The sequence below is a fragment of the Phalacrocorax aristotelis genome, chromosome 4 (genome assembly GCF_949628215.1).
Source record: "Phalacrocorax aristotelis chromosome 4, bGulAri2.1, whole genome shotgun sequence".
Taxonomy (NCBI): Eukaryota; Metazoa; Chordata; class Aves; order Suliformes; family Phalacrocoracidae; genus Phalacrocorax; species Phalacrocorax aristotelis.
Genome location: NC_134279.1, coordinates 24,339,155 through 24,364,537, shown reverse-complemented (window position 1 = coordinate 24,364,537; position 25,383 = coordinate 24,339,155). Strand labels below are relative to the sequence as shown.

Here is a 25,383-nt window from a genome sequence, read left to right as displayed (position 1 = left end):
TGTACCTATATGAGATGGCAGCGCAGCTTCCAGTTAAAGTACTGAGAAGCAATTAGGTTATATGCATCATTAGCAACTGTATTCACTGTGTTTCATAACAAGTTATGCTGACACACTGAATCCAAATTATGAGAAGCTGAGGCTTATCTTTAGCCTACGTTTCATTCAAAAGGAGCTGGCCTTCACAGGAAGGCAGTCTTCCTGTTACTTGGCTGTGGACTTAATATGAAGGAAGAGCTCCAGCCATGCAAGATGTATTTACATTAGTGTGTTACTAAGCTGGTGATCCCTGAGCTGTAGAGGGGTCAAAGGAAGGTCATTAAGGTGGAGTAAGAGAGTCCCTTGATGTTAGAAACTTTATTGCAGCAAAGCAAAGAAAATGTGTGCCACACATGTATCTTGCTGTGATGTTCTGTCATCTTTATTTGCCTCCTGAAAAAAGACTGTGTGTAAGGCTATGTGGGCATATATTTCTTCTGGTAAGTTTGGTGGAACTGAGAAAACTTAAAATTGAAAAAGAGTTCCCAAGGAAAGATTGAGAAATGCTACTTTAGATTAGAATTTGTGCTTGTGTTAATTGATTTGCTAGTTAACTTTCTGTAACTAGCACAAGTAGAAATGCTTATCTAGACAACCTGCAAGTATATATATCACAAATATTTATGACCTAGAAGAATTTTTCCATGACAGAAATGTGTGTGTGGCTAGGTGGCCACAATTAAAATGAATGTCTAAGGAATTAAGGAATAATGACAAACTTGAATGTAGCTGTTGTTATGGGGGCAAGTTTTTGTCTGACCAAATGACCAATTTCAAGGAAGTTCAAGAGAGTTAAAATGCACGTGCCACTGACTTGACATCAATTTAGGTCAGGTCCATATCTGGCCTGGGACTGAATACTGTCTGTTTAGAACATGCAAATTTTCTGCATTGGTCCTGCCCATATTTTCTGATTTGTTTCTGATTATACCAAAGAAGGAAATAAACTCCGTGTACTTGCAAAATTTTCATGGCTCTTCTGATTCGGGGTGTTGCAGGGTGTAGTTACGTTCTGAAAAGGCTTCAGGATTCCTGGATGAAAGGTGTGATGAAAGAAGAGTATTGTTATTGTTTTAGGGGAGGAATCATGCTACTGGGTAAGCCTCTGTCACTGAGACTTGCTGGACTTGTTTGTTCTGACTTGCCTATGACTCCTTTCCTAATTCAGCAGATAAAGCCTCAAGTCTATGCTGAGATGGTGCACAGTGCATTGTGGTGTTCGACACAGTGCATCTCCTAGACAGAAGAGCTTCTTGCTGACCTCTCAGTGGTACCTGGAGGTGAGTGCCACAGCCTTCTGACTTGTTCCTTGGTAGTTTGGGCAGCATGGCTATATCATGCATAGATTTATAGGGCAGTTTGAGCTTTGACCGAGGGTGTGGGGAGAATGGCACTAGCTCTGAGCTTACTCCTGATTTGAGCTGCCTTCCGTGCCTCAGTAATCCTTCTGATATTTCACCCTTTCTCCTTACCCAAAAATGCATATGTTTTCTGAGAATTCTCCAGCTCCTCTACAGCATGGTATGGTGACAAATCAAGGTTGCCTATGGCCAGTGAAGGTTGTGGCAGGGGAGCAGGTGAGAGTCATCTCACTGCACCCTGACTCTGATCTGCTATTTGTGCTAATGTGGTTAGAACGTTTTGCAGTCACAACCACTGAGCTAATAGCATGATACAAGAGGGTGAGTGGAGTAAAGTAGGTACAAGTAGCTTCTTGTGCTCTTGTTTATTTTCGTGGGCTTTTTATGGAGCCGGTGAAGTGTTAATCTGTGCAGAATCAGCTTGGAAACACACCAAATCTGGCACCAGCCCATTTTACCCACCCTGCCTTGGAATTAAAATCAAACTGAAACTCCACAAAGACTAAAATGGCTTGCTTGGTGTCTTGCTTCTGGAGTAGATTTCAACCAGTCAAAGCGTGGCAAAGGGAGGCAGACAGAGGTTTTTCAAAGGCTGAAAAGCAGAGATGTACTGCTGTATTCTGGGACTGCTGAACTAACAGGATAAGATACTTTTGTCTATGACCAATGCAGCTGGATATGGAAGTCTGAGAGGTAAAGATGATGTGGAAGTCACTGAACCTTATCCTACACTGACTGCAATCTGTGGGCACGTACTTCATATTTCCTTTACGCTGGCATGGCCTCTCAAATGCTTATGCAGATTGTAAAGTCCTTGTGTAGTGAGTAGCCCTCCTAGTCTACTAAGGCCTATTTCAGGACATGGGAGTCTTTCTCAAGATGTTGGCTGTGGTAGTCAGCTGTAGAAAGATGCATTATTGATCAAGGATATTTCAGTTGTCAGCATTACAGTTATGTCCCACAGACTGTTTAGTACTTTGGGAGGCTAGCTTTATCCCAACAATTAAAGAGCTTATAACCTCCAAAAAGCTGTATGCAAAATGGATAGAGAGTAAGGAACAGCAAACCTTTTGTGCTGATTTGCAAAGGTGATCAGATAGTCAGGGAAGGCTGTATGAGCAGCATTTTGGCATAATGGATATAGTTACTGGTAAGCTCTGAGTTAACACATCCCAAAGACTGCTGCCATTGAATCTTTATGTAAATGACAAGGACAGTATTTGGAGCTGAAGATTTGCCCAGCTGAAGTGTACTCCTGGGAAGCAGCAAGACCTTGGTAGAATTGGATGGTTAAGGGGAGGAGCTCAATTAGTAAGTGGCAAATACATTAGTGATGGTATATCTGACTGCAGAGGGGTGGCATGCAGCACCTACTGTTTTTGTGGGATGTTCGAGGGTGTGGGGAGATCAGGCTGATTCAGTGTGACGCATAGAACACCACACACATTTTGTTTCCCTCAGCAGATCCCTTCAAGGTTTGGAAGTCTTCCATTGTATCAGAATTGCTTTGGGAGATATCAAACATGGAGTGCCTGAGGCTGGTAGGTAACTCACCTCATCCAAACAAGGGTCTTGCAGTACTTAGGCAGGCACTACCTGCTTCTGTTTCGATGCCCAAAGTAGTAGAGGTTGTTGTTACATTCTCTTAGAAGTGTGTGTCCTGAGTATGCCATAAGAGTGGAGGAGAAGCATTAGATTGGTGTGATTGCTTGTGGCAAAGGTGGGAGTGGAATTAGCACGTCTTGCTTTGTGGTCCTGTGCTTTTGCTACAGGACTCCTGGACTAAGCCAGATGTATTTCAGTTGCTGCCATTCCCAACCACCCTGGCAAGGTAGAAAACTTCAGGGACCTAGTCTGGATTTTCAAATCGCACTCACCAGGCCAGCAGATTAGTCTGTTCAGTTGTCATGTTAAAAAGTCCCATTTCTAGGAAGAGTGATTGCAGGGATGTGCTTGAATCTGTCTTTGAATGGAAAAACTGGTCATGGCTATAAATGTGGAGAGACCCTCATCAGCAGATGTGCCACCCAAGCTCTGCCACCGGCTCTTCTGAGAGTATTGGAATATCAGTGAGCAGGGGTACAATAATAAAAATATAATAATTTATTGTAGGAAGACAGCAGCAGATAGAAGAGGTTGCATGTTTTCTTCTATGCAGAGCATGGCAAAACACCTTCAGTAAACAGCTGGTGCCAGAAAACACAGGTTTATCTAAAAGCAAATCTAGGCTGGGATGCTATGAGGGCTTAGCTTAAGAAGTCAAATAATATCAAGGGCAGATCTGTAAATCAGGGGACAGCTATCATGTTCTGTTTATCCAGCAGCTCGGTGACTAGGGCCTTTTCTTAGGACATGGATGGTTGTTTTTGGGTAAATGTTCCAAACTGGAAGGTAAAGAATTAATTTGGAGTTGATCAGAAACCCAGCTTAGAATCCTATCCATTTTCTCCTTGGTGTTTCACAAGGAAGACCAGACATTTTAGCTCTGTAAAATTTCAGTACAACTCTTCTTCCCAGTGTGGCAATAACTATTAATGTAGCTTTATTTCTTGCTGTATTTCACTTATTAAAATATCCTGTATTGAGGCTTGATTTAAAAAATGTCTCTCTAAACACAACTTTATTGTGTTTAAAATAACTTAATTCTATACAAACATAGTTATTTCCAAGACAGTTAATTTTTTTTCGGTACGGAACAACTTTTTAGTGGTCAAAACACATTCTTTGGCTCAGGTGTGTAAACTAGGAGACTTAATAGTTTGCATTTCCAGACCTAAATGAACTGTGATATAAAATTGTCAGGTGCTGCTGTTTCCATGGATTGTCTTGGGCTCCTTGGGAATGAAGTGTGTTTTAAATGAGAACAGGGATTGCTGGAGGAGATCTAATGTATATTCATAGTATTGCCAAGATAAGCAGTTTGTACCAAACTAAAAGTTCTTGGGTTTGAAACATCTCGCTAGTTCACTGCAGACTGAAAGCTGCCAGACGCAGACTGTGAGGAGGCAGTTTTCAGAGCAGAGAGGACAGCCTTTGAGGTCTCTTGGTGGAGTCTGGCTTCTCATCTCTTTTTAAAGGTTTGTTCTTGAGGAATGAAGGTTATTCTCATCCTTGCTGGAGAATTAATGTGTTGGTGTTACTCAAACTCCCCTATCTGCCCCCCCTGAGAGTTAATTCACAGCTGACTGGAGTTTGGGAAGTAGAAAAATCAGTGTGTGGCATAAGGAAGCAAGAAATGTGAGGCTATACACAATATCTGACTCTGGAAGGCCACTACACAGACAGCTGTGGTATTGGGGGTCTTCTGAGGAGAACATCTGTCTATTAAGCAGTGCCTCTTTGTCACAAGATGACAGAAAGGATGCATCTGTGGTTGAACTTGGTGAGATCATATATGCCTCTGCATTCATCAGCACTGCAGAGGATCAGTTTTTCTCTGGCCAGTGAGTGTTGCTGAGTGGTTAGTAACCACCCAGAGTTTTCTTCATTACTAGAGTGCAGAGAAGACCATGCAGAAGTCTGATTCCGAAACAGGGGGTTTCACCTGCTACTGAACTGTTTAACTATGGAGATGGATGTCCCAGGCACAGGAATCCCTGTCAGGTGATTATTCTGGTAGAGTATGATGATCCTGCCCTCCATGGCACAAAACCAAAAAGGCTGGGAGGAGTAAAGGAGCTAGTTGGAGGTGTAATATGTGTGATTAATGGCTGAATGCGTTGAGTGGAGGTAACCATAACCTGAATGAGAACTGTCTTTCACTATACATCCTGGGAGGTTTTAGCAGAGGCAGACTCAAAACCAGACCTAGTTGTTGAGTGTGTTTTTTTCCGTGAATACAAACCGCAGCATGACAGTGTCAAAGGCCAGAATTCCTGGGCACTACTGGAAATACACGCTGCTCTAATACAAGCAATACATATTTGGTGTTGCCTGCACTTGAGCTGTTCTTCAAAGAGTAAAAGATAGCTGATTTGGGGCCAAACAAGACCATCTGTTCCCTGCATTCATGCTGATTCCTGAAATGGGTGGCAAAAGATTAGGTATTTCCTAAAAAGCTAAAAACAGGAGACTTTTTCTTTCCCAGCCCTTCTGCACAACTGGTGACTAGCATGTCTGCTGATAAAATAGTAAAAAAAAAAGCAACCACTGCTGAGCTGGGTCCTGCACACAGGCATTGCTGTTGAAAGATACATAATGGCAATTGTGTGATGTGGGAGGTGATGGGACTCGGTGCTTCCATTGCACAAAGGATTTTTTCCTGTTCTGGTACTTAACTTAGCAAGATGGAGGTTGAGAGCATCCTGCTAAAGGGAGGAAACTGTTTTGGGTCTGAAGAGAGATTTCAGCTTTTAATTTATATATCCTATATACAAATTAATTACCTGTATGAATGTAGAAATATATGGAAGTGCTTCCTTTAAACTGTTTTCTTAAAAAATATAAAGTGAAGTCAGTATCAGAAGTGGAAGAGTTTTTATTCTGTCTCATGTTTCCATTTCCCCCATCACTGCAGCAGTTCCTAAGGTATCTGTTTCCCCTTGCAAATCTGACCTGTGGAGGAGAAAGGGGTCTGTGCCACCGGTGTTTGTCAATGTAGCTGGTGTCTGCACAAAAAGGAAGAAGGCAGATTGAAATGGAGGGTGGTGCTGCCTGCGAGAGCACAAGTCCCATGGGCAGCAAGACGCTCGTTCTCAAGTGTGAACCTTAAGCTTTTGTAGCTTAGGCACAAGGCCACATCTTGAGGAAATCTATCTGTATACTGTTCAAGAAAGCCTGTGGTTATGAAATAAGAGTGCTGCTGCCTCAGTATCTGCAGTCAGCCATAAGCCATCAGGGATGTGCTGTGTGTTCTTTGTGTCAAGAGCAGTGGAGGGATGTTGCTCACATTGCCATTCAGGTGGAAGCACACTGGGGTGGGGAGAGCTGGAGCAAAAGCTCTCCAGTGAAGAGAGCAAAGTCAGATGTTAAAGCAGAATCTTTAAAATATGAGAGGTGGCTAGCTAAGGAGGGGCACGGGTATACTGCCATAGTGGTCTGTTCTGGTTAGCCCAAGGGGCTTGCTCTCAAGGGCAGTAATTGACTGCCCATGAGGTATGCTGGAATTACATGAGCTGGGACTGTGAAAGGCCATGAGCTGAGATGAGGATGGGAATGCTTGGCAGGAAGCTGCAGCATGTTAAACTGAGGCAGGACTGTCCCCTGGTCTTGGGCTTTTATCTGATTCTCTGCATCTGTTAAACCCTCAGGGGTAATGGATAGTGTATACATTGAACATCTAGATGGTGAGAAGTCAAGGCCTCCATGGAACCAGCTGAGCTCTAGTGTGTGTGTGTATTATGTGCTTACTGTAACTTGCAGTTTCTAAAGAAAGTAATCTTGGCCAGCCTAAGCTTTCAGATTCTATCAAATGTCCTACAGTCTGTTTTGCAGAGCCTTGCCATGAGGGGACTAATCCAGTCTAGCGGGGAGACAGCTAGATTTGGGCAAAACTTGAACTGTGCATTGCCCCAAAAAAGCAGTCACAACAGAAGGAGAGGTACTAGGCTTCTCTGTAGCATGTGACTCTGAAGTAGAAGGCTTGATCCTGATCACCTGTGCTGTGTATTTTGGTAATACTAAGCTGCTGCTTGTGACCATCTGCAGTTGTGGTGCTGGCTGAAGCTACCCTGTTTAACATTTTGAGTGGGTAAAAACTTGCCTGCTTCCCTTCTTAAGCAATGGACTGGGATACCTGCCAGCACTCTCACTACCCAAAAGTAAACTTTTACATGTGGAGATTAAACTCTGATTTGCTTCTAACTTCCGTCACCTGCAGAGCACAGCATCACTACGTGCAGACCTCTCCACTGCTTCCTCTGTGGCTCTATCTTTTTTTTTTTACTGATGTGCCTTGCTTACCCTCTCTTCCACATAGCTTTGCTCCGCTCTCTTGCCCTCAGGGCAAAGTGTATAACCCCATTCTCCTCTCCCATCACTTCACTGTCTTTTGCTGTCTTGGATTTGTGCATCATACCCTTACCTTCACTGCTTACCTGCCCCTTCAGCTCATTTCCTAAGATGGAGCCTCTGCTGGTATCCTGCTCTGCTTTCACTGTGATTTCTTCTTTGCCACATTTCTGCCACTTCCTATTATTGTTTTCTTAAAGGTTGCTCAGAAATGGTTGTGCCATAAGCCTGAAAAGGGGAGAATAGTATTTTCTATCTCTGGTCCACAGCAGTACAAACATGGATCAGTGGGTGTAAAACAGCATGGTGGCTAGCCAGCTGAGTCCCTCCTCTCCAGAGCTGGCTGCTGCCATTTGTCACTCCAGGTGCCTTTGAGAGATTATCCATGTGTTTTTCTGATATCCTGTATAAATACCAACCATGATGTAAAGACTCAGTGCATGGCATGACGACAGTTACTACAGTGTGCTGTGGAATTACTGGGGATCTGAAATAGTTGTGCTTAAGGCTTTGCATCATACTACAACAAAGCTACTGAGAATGCCTGCAAAAATGCATTTTTCCTGGTATGTCCTCTTGTGCAGCATTAAGCAAGAGAATAAGTGGAGGAGAAAGGCTTATGTGCCTTTGTCCATATTTAAGTCAAGTTCCCAACCCTTTTACAGGTCTGCTGTTGGCTTTCAGCAAGTCGCCAAATCTGGGTCATGTTGCCATACTGCGTTTACACACGCACAGCTGTTTCTCTTCTCTCTGACAGACTGTCTGGACACAGAATGTGGCTTCTTTTAGTGTACCTGTGGTTTTGGTGCAATAAAACCCAAACCCTGTAAAGGATCAATAGATGTTACTACTCATACCAACTGAAAATGACTCAGAGCTGTATGTTATATGGCATCTCTGGTAGTCTACCATATTCTTGGTGCAGAGGTTATTTCATCAGTCATAAATTATTACATTTATGTTCAATTTAAGCACCTGCATGGGCTGCAATTGAAATCTGTGTAATATTTCCTGATGGAAATTGCCTCTACTAGCAATACCTGCACAACTCTAGGCTTTTCTTAGGGGTGCATGTGAAGTAACGAAGACGAGTTAGAACACCGGAAATTCTGACTAAATATATAAATATAAAGAAAAAGTTTTTGCCATAAGGGTGGTCAGAGACTGGACCAGGACTCCTGAGAGAGATCTCAGTCCTTGGAGATACTAAAAACATGGCTGGACAAAGCCTGGAGCAACCTGCTGTAGGGGCACCTGGTTTGAGCAGAAGGCCAGACCCGCAAGGTCCAGAGGTCCTTCCCAACCTACCTCATTCTGTGAGGTTTGTCAGCTGAGCTAAGCTGTGCCAGATATGATTTGGCTCAGGATATACTATTGTCTTTGTAATAGAGTTTAATTCCTCCATGTTGTTTTTTTCAGTGCAGATAGCGATCCAGATGGACAGAGCAACGAACCGTATAGAGCCATGGAAAATAGCAGTCATCACTGTGTCGGTCATAGTAGGTTTAGCCCTCATCATTGGCTTGATTACATTTTTTTTGTGCCATGGTAAGTGCATCACTCTTTTTGTTGTCACCAAGTCTAAAGGGATTTGTTGTGTTTCACTTGCTACTGTGGTCTTCCTTGATGATTGAGGTATACAATTCACCCTGGTATAGAATCCACAGGAGAAAGCCTACTAGACCCTATTCAAGATCTGAATTGATCAGAAAACCTGCAAGAATACTTAAAATATCATTTACTTGAAGCACGGTTTTAAGTTTTGTCCCTCTTTGTTTCTTGTCTTGCCCTGGTGCCTCCACCAATCATGGTTTACCAAAGGCTAGCAGTCTTCTGTGTAAGCCAGGGGTGTGTCTAGTACTCAGGCTACGCATAGTAAGCTTGGTCTTGAACAGGGTTTTTGCAGAAACTGAACCTGGCACCTTTAGCTGAGGATATTCCAGAGAGAGGGATGGCAGAGGTTTAGGCTTTTTGGAGCCCAGGAATCAGTCCTGGTTGCCAAGGGCCCAGTTTTGGTAGCAGATGAATGAAGCCAAGCCATTCCATTCCCAGTCTGAGATACGAATGTGGGGGGTTTTGAAGTGCCTTCCTGCTGGGATGGAACTAATCGTGTTGCTGTCACAGCTCACCGAGAGTTGACAAGGCTGTGGCTTGCATTAGGACATTAGACAGAGCAGTGGCGGAGCTGGCTTTGCTTTTTGCTGACTTTGCATTATGGGGCCCCTCTGCCGCTCACCCAAGAACCAGGTTTTAAACTTAACCTGGCTGCTGAATGGATGCTAACAGCTCTGGGCCACCTGCCTCTCAGAAGGGCAGGGACATGCCAAAGTGCAGCTAGGGAGGAGTGAGTGTGTCTACTGAGTCAGAAGGGGCACTTGTAGGCTCGTGTGTCTCGTGCTGTGCTTACCTCAGGCTGATAAGATGGTCCCCAGTGAAATGTTGTAGTGAGTGTAATTTAGAGCTGCTTGGGATGGTCCTCAAAGTAGAAATGAGCCCCTAGCTGGTCCATGGAGCAACAAGACGGTCCAGAGCTGCCTTTTCCCAAAGTGCTAAAGCTGTAATTCCACAGCTTACAGGGTCACAGCGAGAGCTTGGGAGCCTTACTTGTGCCATGCTCTGTGAGGTGCTGTGCATGTCTGAATTGTACTGAAGGAGATCAGCCACCTTTCCTTTTCTCCTCTGTAGATCAGGACCGATACTACAATGCATCTTTCCTAATCACCAATGTCAAGTACAATCCTCAGTACGAAAGGCAAACCACAGAAGAGTTCAGGCACCTGAGCCAAGAGATTGAAACCATGGTAAGCTATGTCTCTATTTCTGCCTGACCTATAGTGAAGAGTTCTGTGATTGTGTGATTGGAAGTAGTCAGAGGTGATTGTGCCTCATCCTTATGTGGCTGGCCTTATCTTTCAACCCTCGCTGTAGTTGTTTAAAGATGCATTGGTGACTGTGTGCAAGCAGATGGTAGGCACAGGTGCTGTCTGTTCCAGCAGCCCCATGATGGAACAGGCACCCACAGAGCAGAGGGACAGCAAAATCAGCCAGCTCAGCTGTTTATTTTGGTTCTGCATTCTCTGATGGAGAACAAAGTGATAGCTTTGGTGTAGAGGTGGAGATCTGAAGGCATTTTCTTGTGCTTTGGAGGTCACAAGACTGTTATATCTTGAGACCATGTACATATTATAGGTATATTTCAGCACACTCTTTTCCCTTAACAGATATCTACAGTATTCAAGGAGTCCTTTCTGAGTAAAAGGTACATCAGGTCCCATGTTGTCAGTCTAAGGTAAGTAATGTGAAGATCAGGAATAAGCATGGATGTGATAAATATCCTTTCTTCCTACCCCTTGACCATATGGGGAACATGCCTGGTTGTTCATATTTGGATTACACTAGCAAGGTGGCTAAGTCTTGGCTGGCTGTCACTCTCCTTTTGGTGCTCACAACACTGAGGGCTCAGTTACTGTTGTGGTTTAACCTGGAAGGCAGCTAAACACCACGCATGCCACATCCCCCCAGTGGGATGGGGGCGAGAATCAAGAGGGGAAAAAAAAAAAAAAGGTAAAATCTGTGAGTTGAGATAAAGACAGTATAATAAGACAGAAAAGGAAGGGAAAATAACAATGATAAAAGAATATACAAAGTGATGAACAATGCAGTTGCTCACCACCCACTGACCGATGCCCAGCCAAATCCTGAGCAGTGGTGTGTGTTCCCCAGAGCCAACTCCCCCAGCTTATAACTAAGCAGGATGTCATACAGTATGGAATATCCCAGCTGACCCAGCTGTGTTCCATCCCAGCTTCTTGTGCACCCGGCAGAGCATGGGGAGCTGAAAAAGTCCGTGACTAGTGTATGCGCTACTTAACACACTTGTTTTAGTTGTTGCTATCAACATTATTCTCATACTAAATCCAAAACACAGCACTATGCCAGCTACCAGGAAGAAAATTTACTCTATCCTGGCTGAAACTAGAAGAGTTACCTTCAGAGGTCAGCAAGGAAGAGAAATTTGGCCTTCTGCAGATTGATTAACTGAACACCAGTTGTTTGTGACTGTAATGCAGTAACTGAATTACAAGGTGATCCCAGTCTTTGCTACTAGGGCTTGAGAGATGTAGAGTCAGCTCTTTATTCTATTCCATGCTTCCTGTGGAAGCTCAGGCTAGTGTTTGCCCCTCTGCATGGTGTACAGCAGGTCACTATTTTCCTCCCTGTCTGAAAAGGTGTGAAGGATTAAATGATTTCACTGTGAGATACCTGGATACAGAGTTGAGGGAAGGAGGCAAGTGGGGGACACAGGTACAAAGATCCTGTGTGAGAGCTCTTAAGTCTTTCCTCTCTTTGCTGTAGTTATGTACCACCCTCAGTGATAAGAGCCATCACTTCCCTCCTCTTCACATTACTTTGGTTTGGAGTTGTATTCCTATAAGGCTCAAATCTGCTGTGGAATAGTTTTCCCTAGACAGCCAAGAATGCCAGACTTCCCACAAATGTCCTTCACAGCACTTATGGGCTTTCTTGTCTTCACCTGTCTCTAGTTGGAATGAGTCATTTCCTTAAGGTGTTCTACACTGTTTTCTGCTGCTGGCTTCTTCCACAAGCCTCCCACACCATACATAACTGAAATTATAGTACTGTGGAGCTAGACTTCAAGCAACCTCTTTATACTTTTTAGGCTGACAAAACAGTGCACCTCTTCCAAGCTTGTTTTCATTACAGATACCTTGTTGTGTAGCTAGACACTGGACCAGCTCAGCTACATCTCTGCTGTCTTTCCCTCTGTGCTTCAGTTGGTTTTCCTTTAGACTGTTAGTCTGAAATATTGGGCTCAATATTTTTTACTGACAGTAAGTGATCATGCTTTGCTCTGATAACCCAAACTGTTGAGATTTTTGTCTCTAGATACAGTGGGGCTAACTGGCCAATATATGGTCAAGTGACTTAAATGGAAAGAAATGTCAAAAGACCTTTTCAGCTTCTGAGGCTCTAAACTGGGTCTTTAGAATGGCTGTTAGGAATGGCCTGTTGGGTGTCTGCTGAAGGGTTTTAACTTGTTGTATTGTTCCTACTGCCATCTGTCCTACTGACAATGAGCTGTGTGGAGGCCAAAGTGAGCGATCCCCCTTCTACTTCTCAGCTGTGCTGCTTATAACTGTTCCCAGAAAATTTCCTCTGATAATTGTTATAGCAAGAACCAAGCCTTTTGCTGCCTGCTGACATGTCGTCATCTTCCTTCACTTGTGCACAGCTACGCTATTTGTTCTATATGTCTGTGCAGAGCAGACCTATTCTCATATAAAGAATGCAGATGGCGCAAAGCAGAAAAAAGAGGATTAGTGGGCAAAGAGAGAATAACACCACTTTGTTTTTGTTGGTTTGCAGCCCAGATCCTGGTGGAGTGCTTGCATCTGTTGTTCTGGTATTTAAATTTGCCTCAGCTGACAGTATGGCAATGAGCTGGGGTCACATCAACCATGCATTACACAGAAGGCTAAAAACAAGCTCCACATTCTTGAATGTTGACCTGTCTACCCTTAAGCTCACAGGCAAGTGCCTTAGGTTTGTGTTTTTAGTTTGGAATTTGTTCCTCATACTTTGCTGTTCTTAGTGCAATGTGTTTCACTTCTGTATGCAAACATGGGCTATTCGTCTTCATTTGCCTTCTCGAAATTGTGTGCAAGGGCTCACAGCCCAGGAACTTGGAAGAAGTAGCTTAAAAAGAACTAAAGCATACTGGCACTGATTTATGAGTGTGAGCTCTCCTCTGTGCATCAGAGGCTGTCTGTGTGACCTAGGTCTGTTGAATGAGAGTCGTTGTTGTCCATCCCCTTTTGCAGGAAAGAAATCAGTAACATTACAGTTTAGATCCAGTCAATCCCAGAACTGAGGATTTGTGAAGACTGTTCTGACCACCTTGTCATACTGAACCTGAACAAATGCATGTAGGTGTTTATTGTGCACGGCCACCAGCACATATAGACAATACCTACTTGTACCTACTTGCAGTTACCTGCTGCTTTTGTTAGCTTTGAGCAAAGGCAAGAAAGGTGTACCCTTTGGCCTTACACTTTGTGAGGAACAGAGGCTTAATTGAAATTCAGCAGAGCAAATTACTCCTTTTACCATACTGTCACTCCACGCAGCAGTGCAAGCCATTTAATTTGTGTTTGCTGGGTACAGGGAGGGAGTCTGTGCTAGATCACATAGAATTATGAGATATACTCACTGTGGTGTTTGCTTTTCATTTCAGAGTTGAACAAGGAAAAGGGAGATAACCTTTTAAACAACTGTAAGTACGAATGCTCTGTAGAAAGGTCCAGGGACATTGTGTTATAGGTTCTGTGTTTAAAAGATTGTTGTACTTTTGAGACGCAAGTTGAAAAAAAAAACTTGTTAAAGATACTAGAGCAGTAGACAGTGCATGAGACAGGGAATACTTCAGATCATTTCCTTGCAGTCAGGCTGGCTCTAGTGTTTGCAGAATCAGACATTCTGACTTGGTGGTGGGAAGCACTTGCTTTAATGTTGGTTATGGGAAGTAGGGGCATGTAGATGAGCTGCTGTTAGTGAGCTTTGCACAAAGACTGTAACTGCTGTGGGCTGAGATTCTTGCTGGAATCTCTCCAAAATCATTTTCCCTCCTGCCCCCTCCCCCCTGAAGAAAGGTTTGGCAATAGCTGTCTGTCAGATTTGAGCTAAACCTTGCAATGTACCAGGAAGGGCCAGAGGGCGGGAGAGGGAGAAGAGCTGTCCGCAGTGAGAGCAAGGCAGTGGCACAGCCTTGGAAGGGGGTCAGGTTCCCAGGCCTTCTCCTGTTCTGTGCTCCCTCATGAGGTCTTAAAGCTCCACTGGAAACAGGGACACAGCATAAGTCCCATCCCAGGGGACTGTATCAGTCCCCTGCATGGTCTTGGAGCCTTTGCCTGTTAGCTTTCCATCTTTAAATGGACTCTGAGAATTAACTGGTTTGAATCTAACTTTTTCCAACTGAGTAATAAATGACTGTGCTGTTGGCGCATTGGTGATAAGGAAACTGTTGGAGGAAGAGGATACTATTTTTTTGTTGCTATTGTAAAGGCTGACCTGGAGGTGACCTGACAAAATCCTTTTTGCTTAGTTTGTGCGTGGGGTTTTTGTTTTGTTTGGTGGTTTTTTGCAAACTAGTCTTCAGCAATTCTGTGACACTTAAAGCTATGCTGATTATGTTGGTCTTGCCTTTGCTATGCAGGTGAAACGTTACAAATAATGGAAGATTGCCTCCACTGAGCTTGCAAGTGATACGCAGTGTCTGTCTTGTGCATATTTTGGTGGTGATGTGTGTATTAAAGCCTAGAGCTGCACTGGTGTGGTTGTTTATGTGGGGGTTCCCCAGTATTTTCATACTCAATTTTTAAGAAGTCTTTTTAAAGAAGGCCACACAAAAAACCCCCAAACCACCTAAGGATGTTCTTTTTTTATGCAGTACCAAGTGAGGTTTATTCTTTAGATGAAACTGACTTACATGCTGTTATGAAAGCTGTATGAATGTAAATGCTTAGCTTAATTAGGCACAAAGACAGTGCCTGTCTTTGTGCCTAATAATCTGTGTGGTACCTGTATGCACAGACACACTATTGGCTATGTACATTACCTTTCCCTCTGTGCAGCTCTGGTTAAATATCAAAGCAAGCAAGGGCTGTAGAGGCAATATTGGTTTTTATAACTAGGTAAACAGTTACAACTGGGAATAATAAACAGTGTCTCAGATACGCAGCCTTCAGTTCCCATGGGAGTACACGTGGGCTTGTGTGTCTGAAAACTGGCTTAATGAAGTAGTGACTTTTCTACCAGATTTCTTTGTTTATACCCCACATCTATCCTGAGATGCCTGTAACCATGACATGTGTGAGCCTTTCCCAAAGCAGCACCATGATTTCCCTCAATCAGCTAAAGCAGAGCTGCCTTTTCTTTGACAGGCTGTGGAATACGAAGACACACATTCTCCTTCACAGGAGTGGAGAGAATAGTTGGTGGGCAGCGTGCGCAGGATGGAGAATGGCCGTGGCAGGCTAGTATTCAGCTTGATGGGACCCATCGCTGTGGTGCATCAGTGATCAGTAATACGTGGCTAGTGACTGCAGCCCACTGCTTTAGAGGGTAAGTCATCAGCACCTTTCTGATCCTGCAGGCCTTAAGACTCTTGGGTGCTCTGACCTTTCATGGCCTACTAATGTCTGAAAGATAATGAAGTTTGGCTCTTCTCTGTCCTGTTAGACAAACCTGGCCACATTGCATTTTGATGCTTAAATAGAGAGCTAAGCTCCTTTGGGGATCTTGTTTTGTGTGGCTGTGACATAATCTCAAATATCTTACAGAGGAGGAGACCCTCGGAGGTGGACTGCCAGCTTTGGAACTCTGCTGAGACCTCCAAAACAGAAAAAATTTGTCCGAAGAATTATCATTCATGAAAGATACAGCAACTCCATTTTTAATCATGACTATGATGTGGCTGTTGTGGAACTTGCCTCTGCTATTGAGTTCACGAGTGATGTGCACAGTGTCTGTCTTCCTGAAGCATCTCACGTTTTCCCAGACAATGCTTCCTGCTTTGTCACAGGTTGGGGAGCTTTGGAGAATGATGGTGAGTGTCTCTTGCCTTTGCGTGCCCTGTCACACGTGTCTGAGAAGACTGCGGTTAGTTTTATGGGCATGTTTTTTTTATTTTGAGTTCATTAGACTTGCTGATAAGCACGTGTGCTAATGATACACTTGTGGACTTAGTTTGCTCTTTTTCTGGCTTGGTCAGTGGATTGGAATATGAGGGGAAGACACCTACAGGTTAGCCATACAGGAGTAAGAGCAGCGGGGTTTTTTGTTGCTGCATGTGTTGTGCTGGTTGAAAACATTCTGTTTGCTGTTCCCACTGGTCCAGTTCCTGTGAGTTTAGCTCTGACATGAGTTCTTTCACCATCCAGCTTTGTCATAGATGTATCATGATGGCTTTCATCAGTTATTCTCTCTTTGGTCGTAATTCAGGCTTCAGTTCACCCAAGGACTTGAGTGAGTTTCATTCAAATTAGTCCATGTCAGTAAGGTTAGAGATGATGAGACTGTAACTCTGCTTATGAGAGCCACTGAACTATATAGGTTGTGTTTCATGGTAGACTCTTGGTGCATAGTGATTCTCCAAAGCTACATCACAGTTAACCATATGGGTCTTTCCAATGACATCAAGGACGCATCTTGTAGCCTATAGTGGAATTTAACACTGAAACATGTACAAATATCCCTTTTCTCATTATGCTGAAGAGCATCTGGTAAGGGTCAAAGGTGGGGAAGGGTTATGTCTGGAAACAAGTGAAGGACTTCAGGAGGGGGGAAAAAATTTTCTTCCTGAGACATTGTCTGGATGGCTCCCTTCATCACCTGTAAAGGCAGAAAATCTGTAGGGAAATCTGGCTACTCCTAATTCTTGTTTTAGGTTGCATACCTTGTCTGCAAATTCTAATGCCACTTGTCCTTTTAGGCTATAGTGTTAATCATCTTCGACAAGCAGAAGTGAAACTTATCAGCACTGCCACTTGTAATAGCAGGCAAGTGTACGGTGGAGCGATCAAACCTGGAATGTTGTGTGCTGGATACTTGGAGGGGCAGGTGGATGCCTGCCAGGTAAGTCTCTTCGTAGGTAATAGTAAAAAGGAAATAGGTGGAATGGGAGGTGATGTTTCCTAGAAATAAAATATACTTCAGGGAATCTCGATTATGGTGTTCAATATCTTGAGAGATGTAAACAAAGAGCTCATGGCTCATGGGCTGAAGTCCGCACTCAGGTGCTTGATGTTTATATATAATGCACATGTGAGAGAATACATATGTGAAGGTGTGGATGGGAGAGACTGAATTGGGCACCGGCTGTCAGCCTCGGTCTTGTCAGTAAACTGTGTGGAGGTTGAATTATAGCTTTGGTCTAGAGACAAATATCTGGCAGTTCTAACAGAACAATTTGAGGCTTGCTGCTTTAGTGACGTGAACACTGTCTCCTTTTTTCCTGCCTGTTGACATTTTTCTCCTCAGGGTGACTCTGGTGGGCCACTGGTGCATGCAAACTCCAGAGGAATCTGGTATCTTGTGGGAATAGTGAGCTGGGGAGATGAATGTGGCAAGCCAAATAAACCAGGAGTGTACACACGAGTGACTTACTATCGAAACTGGATCAACTCCAAAACAGGCATCTGAAACCTGCAGCGGGTTAAGTTTTGTGGGCTGTGTACGGCTATTCCTCTGACACGTTCTACCCTCTAAACAGCTGCTGGCTTAGCTTGTGGTCATGGATCAAGTGCCAGCCAACATGGAGTAGTCTAGGACTTGAAATTGGTTTGGCCTACAGCCAGACAGGAACGGACTTGATCCACGTGACAGCTGTTTGTTCAGGAAGTACTCTGTCAAACGGACGACTGCCTTTATATGCAATATACTGACCTTTTTTTCTCTGTGGCCAAATGTCTTGGCCCCTACTTCTATACCCAGGCAAAGCATTTGAGCCAAATCATTTACCAGCATCCAAGACAAGTTATAACTAAAATGTGACCTGTCCATTTGCTGCGTGCTCCCAAGGCCCAACCGTTCTGTAGACCAGCTGCAATCCAGCCTCTGACTCCAAGGCTGCTGTGCTTCTGAATTTGTCTTGAGCTTTTTCCTGCGTCATTCCAGGGAGCGTCCTCTAATGAAGAATGGAAGATGGCTTAGAGAAGTCCTTGTTGCCAGTGTCACGTTGGACTGTTACTTAGGTGAATAGAGAATTTTTCCTTGCTGTGTTGTCCTGAAAAAGGAATCAGTGGAAAACACCAGCTTTGAACAAGTGTATGCATGCCCACTCATCACTCCGTGTGAACAGCCCCTACCACAGCATTTGCCGTGAGAATGATTGCTGGACTTAAGACCAAAAACCACGTTACATTCATACCAGTCTGTTGTCATATCGGAGTATTTGGCTGAGTTAATTTCCTTTTTTAACTTTCCAGATTGTATTGCTATGAATAAAAGTCCTTGACTTTTTGTGCAGGATGGAGGATTGTAACCATCTCAATATGACCACTGCAAACAAAAAAAAATCCAAACAAAAAACCCCCCTCTCAAACTGCTTATTCTTGTGAATCCTGTCCAAATGTCCAAAGTCTTTATAATTTAATATGTCCCTCTTCAGCTGCATCCTAAAGAAAAAAAAACCCTTTTGTGTTATGGTGGGAATACCTGCCTCCTTCAGAGCAGGGCAGAACTTCCGACTGACCCAGTAATCTTATGTGAAGATTCCTCTCTTCTGCCAGGAAGTAAGAATAGCCTGTGTCTCATTGCCAGACCATAGGTATCTCATTTGATCTCAACTGCACAAACTCTTTCTGTCTGACTTTGTTTTCAGGAACCCATGTTTCTGTCTGCCAGGTAGATCTCAAATGCTTCTTACACCCCAGCAGCAGAAGGTGCCTATTCCGGATGAGGATGTTTTCCTTGGTGTATCTGCAGACTCTTTCCAACACTTAGTGTGGATGTTGATCCTGACAACCGCAAGTGCTGTGGTCTTAGTTGCTAGATAATGAGCCACTCAATTTCTCTCTTTTCCCTCTATGGTCAGAAGAGAAAGAACTCAGCACAGGAGATGCCAGCCACACTGCCAAGACTTGGAGCTGGTCCAGTGCGGCAAGCAAGCAAGAACCTTATGCCAGGCTAGAAAAGGTAAACTGCAGGCTTTTGGCATGCTCGTAGTTAGAAGATCTAGTGGAAACAGGCCCTCAGTGACTACAGCCTTAAGGTCAAATTGTTCTCCAAGTTGAGTACAAATCAGTTGACATAGTCAGTGGTAGATCAGGGGATCCCCTCTGGACTATGCAGCTTGCGGCAAATGCTGCCAAACAGAGCAGCAATCCATTGACTTAACAGAAGTATTTTGATTATGCATCCTGTGATCTGGCTGCTTGCCAGTACAGAGGACCATGCCTTTTCTAGAGCCTCACTGAAGGTACTGAAATATTTGGATGCCCAGAGAAGGTCTGCATGAAAGACAAGGGTCTGCAGCTGTTGTGTGTTTTATACTTGTGTATATCAGGGAACCAGGCACTTAAAAACTTTTTTCTCAGGGAACTTTTCTTGTGGAACGTTGTGAGCTTCAGAAACAAAACTTGGTGTCTTAATTTCTACATAGAGAGTAAAGAGCGTCACACTGGTTCCATAGGTCTGCTGAGCCCAACAAAACTAATTTTAGTCCCTTAAGCAGAACATGGCTTTGAAGTATATTGCTTGTAGAGGAAGCTTAATTATGTATGACAAGTATATATGATTTTTTTTCTTGCTGGTAGCAATTTTCTTATCAGGACTGTGAATAAAGCTTGATCTTCATGAAGAAAAGCATCTTCACAAGATGCTATGGATTTTCCGTTCCCAAAGCACTTTAGGCTTGGGATTTCAAAGGGCATAATGGTTTTGCCATACTGCTGGATTTCACTGTAACTTGGAAACCTAACATTTTTAGGCTTGAAAATGCCAACTGCCTCACTGGTTCCCCAACACTGGTAAGTAGATGTCAACAAATGTATTTTGCATCGATGAACTTTCCAGCTGTGCTTCTTTTGGGTACAAAATCAGAAAGCCTTAAGCATTTTGCTTAATATCAAGGGCTGCACTAAATATTCTCCAGAGTGGTGCGCACAAGGCTGAAAAAGAGAACTCGCCATTTGCCTAAGGAGCTACCAGCATTAAGCATCTACTCAGAGAGCTGCAGTACCTGATCTACCTTCATGCCGAGTGCCAGCACAGTGCCGTCAGGAGTGGGGCTGAAGAGGACCCAACATCTACGTGGTGTATGTTTTGGGAGCCTTTATTGCAGACTGACTTGTGGAGTTTTCCTGATAGCCGCTTGAACAAGTCTTCTGATCTGGTTTCTTCTCGAAGGAAGTTTACGTGCTGTAAGGTCTCTTGGTGATGCAAAGCTGTATAAATGGGAACTGTCAAGAAGAGTGCTTGAAAGAACACTCCTCATCCACTGGGCATGTTGGTGCGCATGGGCGTGATGTGTCTGAATCCCTTACTCGTGGCAAAACTACACTGATGTCAGCATTGTTGGGCTTTTCCTGAGGGAAATTATGGAAACCTGAAGCAATACAGGTGGCCAAAGTGATTTATTTGGTTTAGGTGGCCTAGCAGATCTGTGTTTCTTTTAGCTGCAGTCTCACCTATTTATGAGGCCATGAGCTGCTTCATCTCTTAGCTATGTTTTCCTATGAAAAAGCCATGGTTTAACATCTTCACTCAAAGCAGAATGGGATGTATCTGATGATACAATCATGCATGACACAGGAATGTAATTTATATGTATTTAATAAAACCTGTTAAAAATTTGCCTTCTGTTTCATGTTCTTGTTAATCTTCTGCATCATATTAAGCAACTGTAAGATGAGGACTCCTCTGTTTTAGAATGTGTTACACTGATCCTATACCATGTATTTATGTACTGGCTTTTATGTAGTCTTAACCACCTGGTTTTATTGACTTGTTAGAAGAGCATAACTGTTAGAAGAGCAAAACACCATCCAGACTTTGACAGAATTTACCTATCTGGCCAGAGGTTACCCAAATTTGTGTGCAGGCAAATAGATCTTTTGTCAGCCACTAGAGGGTGAATCGTATTGTATAAGAGCCTTAAATTCTTGGCTGCTGGTGGTGCTCTGTTTCAGCTCAGATCTGGAAGACAAGGCACGGTGTCCATGTTGCCTTGAAGAAGCAGAGATGCTACATGATTGCCTTGCAAAGTTTGAGGAGACTACAGCTGCTCAGCTTTTAGCATAGGCCTCTGCAGCGCTGGGTGAGTTTGTCTTTTCCCCCATCAGAAAGCTGGCATCAAATGTTCCCCTTTAAATATGTTAAGTACAGTGCACTGTGGCTGTGAGCAAGGGACTGAGCAGTTTTTGTCTGCTTCTCTGCCAAACCATAGCCAGACCTTTGCCCTGTGGAAAAGTAGACTGGAAGGGCACATTGTCAGGTATTGTTGGCACCATTGGTCCATTTTTTCAGCCTTCTTGCGAAAAAGATAGTAAAAGCAGCAGTAATTTTGAGAATCTGATAGGATGGGTGGTTTGCAGTGACATACAGATACTGTTGGCTTTGACCTCCCGTTTTGACCTCCCATGACAACTGATGATTCTTGTAGATTGAAGACACTTATCAGATTTCTTCCTGTCTCTTCCTGTCAGGATGGGAAACTTGGTACAAATTGCAGCATATTCTGAGCTAGAAGAGCAAGCTCTTGATGAACAAAACATGCTGGAGTTCATTGATCCTGGTCTATAATACCTAACAGCTGAAGGGATGGTCTTGGAATTTGAGATTATCTGAGAGGGTAAGGAGGAGTGCAACAGCTTTATTGTAGTATTACAGGACTGCCAGGTTGGCTATGGATGGGAAGGTGGCTGTTCATAGTCATTTTGTCCCATTTTACTGGGCTTTTTTTAATGGCTTGAAGAAAACTGCTTTGTGCTATGTATGTGACACTTAAAACATTTATGAGCATACAGTAGCTGGTAACTGTGCCATGACCCAAGGATATGTTCAGCTGGTGTGGCTGTGTCTGGCTGGGGCAGCTATCTGGGTGGAGTTTCTGTCAAAGGGTTTGAAGTGAAGAACTGAACAGAAGGATAACTCCCATGTTCTTCGGTATGTGTGGCTGAACCAGGATGCTTCTATAAAACATAGATGTCAATATTTAACCTTGCTTGGGGTCTTTGATCCACAGTTGCTGCAGAGAAAACTTTTCAGAGCTCATCTGGTTAGAATAGTTCAGAAACAAATATAACAAATGGCAGTAAATCTGCTTTATCTTAGGGTAAATTTTTGGTTTTAGTTGAACCTATTCTCAAATGATACTTTTGTTTGCCATTCATTGCTGGTGGCTTTTTATCAGGTGCAAATAAATTGTTTCCGCAACAACAGAAAAAAGACTTTTGGGAACTGGTTATCCAAAAATGCAATTTTTTTTTTCTTTTATGTAAACTTGAATAGGTCCAAGAGATTCACTTGATTAGCTACTGAATTCTTTCCTTCTCCCAGTGAATCTGAAAAGTTGTACTTGGTATGTACTGTTTGTCCCCTCAGCTCCTGTGCTTTCCATCTTCCACTTGTGCCACTGGGCAGACCCTTTCTTGAGCAGGGACTTGCCATCAGCCTAGCATCCAGAGCCTGTTTTACAAAGAGCGATCTGTGGTTGAGTCAATGCAAACAGTCAGCTGCCTGCAATTGTCGCGCATCTCTGACCTTCCCCAGATTCCTTGGATCACCTGCAGTCTGCAGCCTTTGGACTCTTGACCCAGACAGTCTGACACAGTTATCCAGGCCAGCGGAGACGACCTGCATACCAAGGGGAACTGTTACTGGGATCATTCCTTCCCCAATGGACAGACTAGATGGGGGGACTGTACTTAGGAAATAATGTCTCCCATGCTAGAGGGCGGTGAGAACACAAGAAAAACTTTTTTACTGTGAGAATGGTTGAACATTGAAACAGGTTGTCAGGAGAGGTTAAGGAGTCTCCATCCTTGGAGACATGCAAAACCCGATTGGGTGTGATCCTGAGCACCCTGGTCCAGCTGTCCCTGTTCTGAGCAGCTACTCTCTAATTCTGTTCTCTCAAACCACCTGGCAGCTTCACGGAAAGGTACATGGCCATGGCTAAGTTGCAGTGTCTCAGATGAGCTGGCTGCCACTCAACTCTTTCTGTGACAGGTGAATGCACTAGTAAACAACCTAAACAAGGCTGACACTGGGTTGCCTGACCCTTAGATGCAGTACCCAGTGCTGTTGTCCCCAACTTGTCTGGCTCTCTTACCATTGATTGAGTAATCAATGAAAATAGTAGGGCACAGAAGGGAAAACAATCCATTCTGTGCCACCTAGGTAGAAAGCAGGTTACCCAAGAGTGAGCTCAGCCAGCAGGTCTCACAAGGAGGCAGCAAACCAGGTGGGACCCTCATTTGGTACTAAGCAGTCCTGCATGAAGCATGCTGCATTTTCCTGTCAGACTGACTCAGCTCCTGAACTGTGGCTGAAAGGACAGACAGAGTTGAAATGGCTGTAGAATGGAGGTCTTGGGCTTGAATTTCATTTTGTCTAATTTTGTCTATGATGCCTTGAAGGCTAATGCAGTGTATGATAAATAAGATGATTGCTTACAAGAATCACATTTAGGAGATCGCATGCTGCTGCAGAGCAAAGTGGAACAGATAATAGCTGTGGCAGAAAGCATCTCAAAGAGCCAGACTCCATTTGTCTTCCACTAGGCAAGTTAGCTGCTAACAAATAATATGAAGTCAAATCCAAGCTAACCATTTTCTGGGGACATAGGGTTGTAGGAAAGGTCTTGTTTTGAGTGAGTTGTCTTCCACAGAGATCTGTGCTAGTGTTCCCAGTAAGTCTCTAGTTCTTCTGATGTGTGAAACAATGTTCTTTTCTTTTATTTGAGCTGTGCCTGTGAAGGATCTATTCTTATCTTAATGTGCCTTATTTCTTTGTAGGCCTCGTCCAAGACATACAAAGATGTCTCCGTCTTTGGAGATTCTGCGCATCTTAACTAGGAGCAGAGGATTTGTGCAGTTGATTTAGAGAGTGGCTTGTTAGCCTGATTGCTAGGCAACACCTAGAAGAAAATGTGGGCTGGACTGTTTCACTGTACCAAGTAGCAGCTCTGAGCAGCTGCAGAGGACAGGTACTTGTGCACTACCTTTTTGCTTCGGATGGAGCGATGGGCTATGAATTCTTTTTTAATGATGCTGGCAGTGGGGACTTCTATTATCTAAGAGCATTGTCAGTATTTTGGGCTGCCCTATCTGGCTGCATCTCAGACAGGTGTATCAGTTTCTGTTAAAAGGGCCTGGAAAGAGGGACTAATTGGAAACTAACCAGGGCAGGATCTAGCATACTTCAGAGCTAGAGGCCATTGCTATAGCATCTGAGAGCCTCTGCATGCTCACTATCTCAAAGCTGCATGGGCATGTAATAAAATCTGGCTCTGAGTGACTTTTCAAGGCTCAAGATAAAGGACCTGGCTTCTCTCCCAGCCATGACATTGGCTCTGAAGAATTCTAGCCTTTTAGTGGATTTTCTGGATTTGTTTTTCTACTATTCAGCTATTAAAAGCCATGGCTGGGAATTTCATGTGGCAAAGGAAAACGGGATAATAAACTGATGACCTGTTTTTTGTCGAAACAGTAGAATTGAGTAGCATGTCCACAGCTGGAGTAAAGTATAAAGAAATGCAGCTCATTTAGAGCTTCCCCTGAATTTTGAAGGACAAATGCCTTTGTTTTTCATGGGAGGGGGATTCCTGAAGCCATAACTGAGCTGTCAAGGTATGCTGATGGAAAATGAGTGGACTTGTCCTAGGGAAAGATTTCACTGCAGTGTACCAGTTTGGTCTTATCAGATGCTTGCAGAATCACAGAGTAATTTAGATTGGGAGAGATGTACAGAGGTCATCTTGTCAAACCCCCAGCTCAAAGCAGGTCTGATTAGTTCAGGTTGTTTAAGGCCATGCTGTTTAACAGTCCTTCTGTCAGTTCTGTTAAATATCACTGGCAAGAACATTCACTTCTCAGTTTAAAAGTAATGACTGACCACTGTCTTTGGTCTAAAATTTATGGCCTGGATTGAGTAACTGGTAGACAATTATGTAAAATGTTTTTGCTTGTCAGTTCCGAAGATGATATTGCTATGGGGCTGGCCAATGGTCTTCTCTAAAGGCATTCTTTGCCCCTACAGCCAAAGAGCCTATGAAAGTATGCAATACCAAGCACTTTTCAGCTTGCTAATTTATTGTGAGGAAAATTGTTCCTTAATGGTTGCCTTGTCTGTACAATTGTTCCTGGGAGACAGGTCTGTGTAAATTGATTTTTGCATAATCTGACACAGGCAAGTGTGTTTCCTTATTTTCCACTGTTTTTCAGGGCAGTTAATTTTAATGGTCAATTAATTTGAAAACAAAAGCGACCTACTTCAATTTTAAGGAGATCAC

The 25,383-nt window shown here is 43.6% G+C and overlaps 1 protein-coding gene across 9 annotated transcripts; it reads left to right on the top strand.

Moving 5' to 3' along the window:
- The first annotated feature begins 1,009 nt into the window (after positions 1-1,009).
- On the top strand, positions 1,010-25,383 carry LOC142056193 (transmembrane protease serine 11E-like). Of its 9 annotated transcripts, XR_012660255.1 has the most exons (13): positions 1,211-1,319; positions 8,769-8,848; positions 10,035-10,150; positions 10,571-10,638; positions 12,738-12,901; positions 13,606-13,644; positions 15,311-15,491; positions 15,710-15,975; positions 16,861-17,003; positions 17,409-18,121; positions 18,964-19,064; positions 19,685-19,897; positions 20,001-20,725. XR_012660255.1 is itself a non-coding variant. In XM_075090603.1 (12 exons), exons 4-12 carry the CDS (start codon positions 8,815-8,817, stop codon positions 17,568-17,570), a joined length of 1,173 nt encoding a protein of 390 aa, XP_074946704.1. In that variant the 5' UTR covers positions 1,028-1,136; positions 1,208-1,319; positions 2,865-2,941; positions 8,769-8,814; the 3' UTR covers positions 17,571-18,546. The 9 variants fall into 9 exon arrangements, 7 of the variants coding, with proteins under 7 accessions (XP_074946701.1, XP_074946700.1, XP_074946704.1 ...); XM_075090603.1 differs by lacking the exons at positions 18,964-19,064; positions 19,685-19,897; positions 20,001-20,725 and adding exons at positions 1,028-1,136; positions 2,865-2,941 and having other exon boundaries at positions 1,208-1,319; positions 17,409-18,546; XR_012660256.1 differs by lacking the exons at positions 1,211-1,319; positions 8,769-8,848 and adding exons at positions 21,575-21,720; positions 23,888-24,078; positions 25,316-25,383 and having other exon boundaries at positions 9,095-10,150; positions 18,964-21,186.